This window comes from Arachis hypogaea, chromosome 2, assembly GCF_003086295.3.
Source record: "Arachis hypogaea cultivar Tifrunner chromosome 2, arahy.Tifrunner.gnm2.J5K5, whole genome shotgun sequence".
Taxonomy (NCBI): domain Eukaryota; kingdom Viridiplantae; phylum Streptophyta; class Magnoliopsida; order Fabales; family Fabaceae; genus Arachis; species Arachis hypogaea.
In genome coordinates, this window is record NC_092037.1 from 89,516,565 (window position 1) to 89,523,974 (window position 7,410).

At 38.9% G+C, this 7,410-nt stretch overlaps 1 protein-coding gene across 1 annotated transcript in view; it reads left to right on the top strand.

The window, feature by feature from the left end:
- The first annotated feature begins 2,858 nt into the window (after positions 1–2,858).
- The window catches only part of LOC112750171 (clathrin light chain 3), a 72,285-nt gene continuing 67,733 nt past the window's right edge, over positions 2,859–7,410 (top strand). Inside the window, exons 1-3 of the mRNA XM_025798757.3 lie at positions 2,859–3,488; positions 3,688–3,841; positions 7,086–7,410. Of these exons, the coding sequence (XP_025654542.1) occupies positions 3,130–3,488; positions 3,688–3,841; positions 7,086–7,410 (838 nt within the window). The 5' untranslated portion in view covers positions 2,859–3,129. The remainder of the gene's footprint in view (positions 3,489–3,687; positions 3,842–7,085) is intronic.

Sequence of the window (7,410 nt, forward strand, 5' to 3'; positions counted from 1 at the left end):
ACCCCAAATCAGTGGAACGACGTCGTTTATGAGCCACATGTGGATATTCAAACGTTCTCCCCTTCTCTTCTCTCGTAACAAACCTCTTCCACTTTCGCTCCAAAACCCCTCGTCTTCTCTCTACCCTGGTACTCTGCCCAAAGATCCTTTGATCAGAACTTGGTGGCGTTATCGAGCATTCGTGTGTGCGAGGCTTGTAGAAGAGTAGGCCCTGCTACGTTGGAGGAGGTCGCGGAGGAGTTTCGTAGTTGGAGGAAGGAACAGTAACTGCCATAGGTAAGGCTTAATTTTTTTCACAGTTTCTGTTGATTTTGCAATGTTGGTGTCCGTTGGTTTAGGGTGACTTAGTTCTAAGAATCATCTACTGAGGCTAGGGTTTGGATTAGACTGAAGATATTCTGTATGCGTTTGTTAGGGGTTTTCTGGTCCTTATGTGGTGGGTTTTTCTGGGGAGTTGAGGGTTTGAGATGGTTATGATTATGTAGTTTGCTGTGTGTTTACATGCAGTTGTAGGAGAGGAGTTGTTTTAGATGTTGATGTTGACTACATTTATTTATTTTTGCACTTGTAGATGGAGGGTCTTCCGATGACTTTTGTATTTCACCATGGTGGGAAGTTTAAAAAGGATGAGGGTGGATATCTGTACTATGAGCCGGATCACACAGAGGTGTTAATGGGAGTTGAAGCTGACACACTTGACGTGTTCTTTATGAGGGGGTACTATGTCGAACTGGGATATGCTGAGGCTAGGGAGTGTTGGTGGAAATCTCCAGGAGTTCCCCTTGAATATGGGCTGAGGAGGCTGGCTACAGATGATGATTTGGTTGCAATGGATTGCAGGAGGAACTTCAACTTGATCAACCTGTATTTCGAGCATGGTGTTTCAGAGCCATGTATGGTTGATGAGCAAGAAGAAGATGTGCCTAAAATTAACCCAACCCAGACCAAGAGACATCAGTCTCAACCCACCAAGTTACCATCCCACCAAAAAGCATGCTCTGAGTCCACGAAGGCATCAGCTGAAGGAAGCAGATTATCTCAGCCTTCAAAGTTGCCTTCTCAGTCCAAGAAATTTTCTACCCAATCCACAAAGGAACCAAGTCAGCCCAGTAAACTGCCTACCCAGCCTACTAAGCAACCAATGCAGCCCACTAAGGAGCCCACTAAGCCCACTGGACCATCATTGAAGCCCACGGGTCCATCAGCTAAGCCTACGAGACCAACCACTAAGCCCAGCAGACCATCATCTCAGCCCACCAAGAAGTCACATGAACCTGTGCAAACTTCATCACAGCAGAGAAAGGCCTATAGTCAGCCTACCAAACCTACCCATGCTACAGCTCAGCCTAAAGGTAAGGCCAAGGTCACTACCACCACAAGGGCAGGCAGGCATGTGAAGACAGTAGAGGTTGAGGAAGACAGTGACTCTCATGACTCCTATGAGAGTGCTGAAGACAGCCTTTACAAACCTCCACGCTGGCACTTAACGTTCCACCTCACCAAACGTTAGCCACGTCACTATCTCAGAGGACGGAAGGACAAACTCGACCAACGTGAATAACTTTCGGTGACGACTTTGATTAATTTTGGAGTATCTTTCAGGGACGATTTTGACTATTAACTCTACAGAGAAGCTATAAAGAATGTGATAGATACACCGTCAAAGCAATAAAGGTAAGCTAATAACGTGATGAATCAAAATTATACCTCTGTTTCTTTTCCGCATTACAATAATACCTTTATGATTGTTCATCGTGAAAAACAGTAATTACTTACCAAAAAATTATGGGAAAAGCTCTGCATACAAGCCATTAGGGCTTGTATGCTTTACAAGTTCATTAAACAATAAAATCAAATTACGCGCTGCTCCACGTACGACGCGCTACATCCCTTCTTCTTCTCCTTCTTTTTCGATCATTCTTTTCTCCTCCTTTCTCACTAGTTTGTTCTTCGTCGTTGACGTTAGTTCCTCCACATACTGTTACGGCACGTTTTCATTGCACCTTCTTCTTCTTCTTGCTGCACGTTCTTCTTCCTCTTCATCTTCTTCTTCTTCTTTTCTTTTGTTTCTTGCCTTCTCTTTCTCCTTCTTCATTTACGTGCTTTTCTCTTTGTTTTCTTTCTTCGTTATTCTCGATTTCTATTATTTTTTGACATCAAGCTCTGAAATCGTTTTTGAAGAAGAAGAAGTAACAGAAGATGAGGAGGAGAAAGAGAAAGAGTTCTGAATTATGCATGATTTTGGGTGTATTTCTTTAAATCCTTTGGGTGTATTTTCTGTAATCTTTTGGGTGTATTTCTATAATCGTTTGGGTGAATTTCTGTAACCGTTTGGGTATATTTCTGTAATCTCTTGGGTGTATTTTATATAATCGTTTGGGTGTATTTCTGTAATCTCTTGGGTGTATTTTATGTAATCGTTTGGGTGTATTTCTGTAATGCTTGCAATTTTTTCTGAAATGAAAAATACACCCATAGATATCAGTAAGATACACCCATAGATATGAGTCAGATACACCCATAGATATCAGTCAGATATCACTCAAATACACCCAAAGGGTTACAGAAAATACACCCAAAATTATGCATAATTCAGAACTCTTTCTCTTTCTCCTCCTCATCTTCTGCTGCTTCTTCTTCTTCAAAAACGATTTTACCATGAAAAATCGAAAAAAACGAGAAAATAGAGAGAAAAGACGTAAATGAAGAAGAAGAAGAAGAGGAAAACGAGGAAGAAGAACGTGCAAAAACGAAAGAAAAGGAGAAGAAGAAGAGTAAGAGGAAGAAGAACGTGCAGCAAGAAGAATAAGAAGAATTTCAGAAACCATGAAAATCGAAAAAAAAAACGAAGAGGAAGAGGAAGAGGAAGAGGAAGAAGAAGAAGACGAAGGCGAAGAAGAAGAAGAAGAAGAGAAGGAGAAGAAGAAGAAGACGAAGAGGAACCGTTTGAGTGGGGCGCGTGTAGTTACGCTCCGTTCAAAATGAGTTAATGCGCGTGTTAATGCTTGTACGGCCTTTTTACTTGTAGCAGGCCCTAAAATTATTCATGACAACTGTGATGTTCAATTAGTACTTAGCAATATATAGTTACGTGCCTAGGTAGGTGCTTATGGGTGTCATTATTGTGTTATGATGAGTGGTGAGACACAGCATAGCTCCGCTCCTCCGTACGACGACGATGGCAGCGGCTACGATCCTCGGATGCAGTCTCAGCGATTCGACTCGTTCTCCAACTTCGAAGCCGACTCGGTCAAGGACTCGGCCGGCGATTCGTCACCTATTTTCGGTGGCGGCGGCTCGTACGGTGCCGGAGATGAGGTGTTCTCGCCTCAGGCGGCGCCGGGGACTCCTTCTCCGCCGTCTATGTATTCTGCCGCTGGGGGATTCATGGCGTTCTCGGCGGAGCAGAACGGGGAGGACGTTGGCGGAGGTTTCGGTGTCTCTGATGTCGTTCCCGGCGAGGGGCTTGCTTTGAGGGAGTGGCGAAGGTGAAAGAAGTGATCACATACCGTCTGCACAATATTGATTTTTTTTCTTTTTTTTTTTTTTGAAAAACTGTAATATTATTTTCTTTCCAATTTTTAGATATTTTAATATTTCGAAGGCTATTTTTTATTACGTATGAATTTACAGGTTTAATTTTGATGGTGAAATGTGATGATGATGAAGAATTTGATGATGTTTCAGGCAAAACGCGATTCGATTGGAGGAGAAGGAGAAGAAGGAGAAGGAGATGAGGATGCAGATTATAGAGGAAGCGGATGAGTACAAAGTTGAGTTCTACAAGAAGCGTGAGGTTAATGTTGAGAACAAGAAAACTTCCAACAGGGAAAGAGAGAAGGTATAGTCTCAATTAATTTCCATTTTTGTTTCTGAATTGAATGCTATTAGAATGTCAATGACAACCTGAGGTGGCTCTGCTAAGCTCAAATTCTCATGATATCAAAGTTATTCTTCGATTAATTAATATTTTTTTTTTAAAAAAAAGGGAAAGATAATTTGAGGCATATTAATTACAAGTGATAAGGTAAGGGATGTATTGACAGCACAAGCTTCATTTGGAGGTGGATTATTGGCAAAAGATGAAGCATAATGATTAGTTACAAATAATGTGTAATAACTAAACTGCTACAAGATATTTTTTATGCTGCAGCCTTAATTAACAATATATACATATATGTCTAATACACAATTAGTGAGTGTGTTGAGAATAAATATTTCTATTATTACTGTGGTGCCTAGCAGTGATATTAGAGCTTTAGGTTCTTAATTTTTCTGCTGTAAATCAGCAGATTGGTGCCAAAACCATGGCAACAAAATTTGAGATAAAAAAACTCAATGGAAGTAACTTCTCCTTTTGGAAACTGAAGATCAAAGCAAATTTGAGGAAGGAAAATTGCTTAGATACAATTAAAGGTAGACTCGTAGGTATTGCGAATGACAAGTGGAAGGAGATGGATAGCAACGTTGTTCCCAACTTACATTTGGCAATGGCAGTCTGGCAGATTCTGTATTGTCAAACACCTTAGAGAAAACGACAAAGGAAATTTGGGATGCACGCACTAAATTGTACGAGCCCAAGTCGCTACACAACAAGATATTCCTGAAAAGGAGACTCTATACTCTTCGTATGAGTGAGTCTACATCAGTCACAGATCACATCAACGATCTGAATACTTTATTTTCACAGCTAACAACTATGGGGTGTCCAATTACTGAAAATGAATGTGTTGAGCTTCTTCTTTAGAGTTTACCAGACTCATATGATCAACTCATCATCAACATCACCAACAACAAACTTGCAGATCAACTCAAATTTGGTGATGTCACAGGCATTATTCTTGAATCAGAAAGCAGGTGGAAAAACAAAAACAATCGAGCAGAGATTTCAAGGCAAGCAGATGCTTTGTTAGGTGAGAGGCAAATCTGCGGAACGTGGCTCTAGTGGGAGTCAGAGTTGTACTAGATCAAAGTATTAGAAGAGGAAGAATTTTACTTGCTACAATTGTGGCAAGAAAGGTCACTTAAAGAAAGATTGTTGGTTTAATAAGAAAAGTACATAAAAAATTTTGGTGCAACAATCTCACAAGGATGTTTTGCATATAGGGGATGGATCTTAATTTTTTTTTTCTCAATTATTTTGTCAAGTGTGATCTCTCATCATACATTTTTTAAATGGGACCAAGAGAAAACATGTGAGAGAAAATGTTGAATAGTAACTAGTAAGAGATCACACTTGACTAAGCAATTGAGAGAAAAAAATTGAGAGGATCTATTCCCGGTGCATATACCTCTGGCGATGGAGATGTTTTATGCAGTCAAGCGGGGATTGGTTGTGAAGGTGGTGAACAACTAGCTTATTCTTGGTTGTTGGATTCTGTTGTAATGTATAATTTGACTTTGCATCGGAATTTGTTTAGCACCTATGAATCAATTTCATCAAAATCGGTGCTCATAAGAGATGATCATTCCTTAGAAATTGTGGGTGTTGGTACCATTAAAATCAAAATGTTTAAAAGTTTCATACGCACAATTCATTGTGTGAGACATGTAAAGGGCCTAGAAAAGAATTTATTTGTTGGGCTCTTGGATGCTCAAGGGTACAAGATCAATACAAGGAGGAATTTTGATGGTGTCAAATGGTGCTCATGTCATCATGAAAGCCAAGAGGCTGACAACTAATCCCTACTTAGTGTTTGGAGGTTGTAGTCGCATCTGCAAATCACAAAGATATGTCGATGATGTGGCATCGCAAGGATATTATTGTCTAAAGATAAACTATTGTATAAGTTTCACCATTTTTTCACTTTCAAATTTGAGTTGTGTTATTATGTTCCGCTCACTCTGATGCCCAACACAAATAACACTTTTTTAAAGGGAGATATACATAGTTAGGGGCTTAGGGCAGTTGATATCATATAACAGTATTCACAAGATGGTGTTTTCCTGCGTGAACGCTATGTCGCAAAGATACCTGTAAGTGACTATAGACAAAACACAAAAACGATTTTAACAGTAAATGTGTTGCTTCTAGATGTGGTTTACAATAACCATATTACATGTATCCAAAAAACAGCTATTAAATTAGCTACTCATATAGAATATATATTAAAAAATAAAGTTAAATAACATATGTATTTATGTAAAAAATACATGGTGGCTTATTTTTTATGGCCTCATAAATGTTTTGGTTTCTGATAGGGTACAATGGCATCATTTGATTTTTGTAGCTGATTTTATCTAATGGCAAAATGCTTGGTAAATGTTGCATATAAATGTGGATACTGCTGGCAAATGTACCAGGGAATGCAAAAATATGTTTATACTCTTGAGTTTTGGTTAACAATCCAAAAACAATTGTGAAATCCTATAGAACTATGCTGGATTAAGATTATTTTAGTTATGGTCCTCTTGACTCTTGAGTGTAATGATGATGGATTCAGTGCAATTTTCATTTTGACCTTAAAAGCATATGATGTTAATTTCTAAATGTTAAGTTGATAACTAGGTTAAAATTGTGAGGATTTACAAATATTATTTTGCATCAACCAAGCAGAATAAAAATTTAAGTATTTGATATAGATAATCAGAGTCTTAGAGTTGATATGTATTAAACCTGGGCTTAGTCTAAGTATCATATTTTGTTATTTTGAGAGGCCATGCTTGCTTCAAGCCTAGGCAATTTTAACTCATTTCTGACACTTTGACTACCATTTAGTTTAAGTTGCACTTTCACTGACCCTGACAAGATTGAATTTCACATGTAAGCATTCACTCAATTTATTTTACTAGTTTATGAAAGAATTAGCATCTTGCAAGCCCTTGATGTTTCAATTACTTAGTTGTGCTAATAGCATATTGTATTGTAGATTTGTAGTCTTGTAAATTTTTTTAGCTGCTATATGTTTACAGGTGGTAATATATGCAACTACATCTTCTATTCAAAATAGAATAAATTGTGCAACTACCTCAACTATAAACTTAATGTTGTGCTATTTTAAGCTGCAATTCTATTAGGATCTTAGTTTTGTTAACTCTAAAGGCACTGTGTTGAAAGATTTTATTCAATGTCTGTGGTATGGCAGCTATTTTTAGAAAACCGAGACAAGTTTCATGCTGAAGCCGACAAGAACTACTGGAAGGCAATTGGCGAACTCATACCCCGTGAAGTTGCAGCTATAGAGAAAAGAGGGAAGAAGGATAAAGAGAAGAAGCCTTCTATTGTGGTAATTCAGGGTCCAAAGCCAGGGAAGCCAACTGACCTTTCAAGAATGCACCAGATACTGTTGAAGCTCAAGCATAATCCCCCTCCACATATGAACGCCAAGCCACCACCATCATCAGAATCCAAAAAGGATGCCAAAACTGGGCCCCCTGATGGTGCTAGTACAAGTAATACTTCACCTCCCA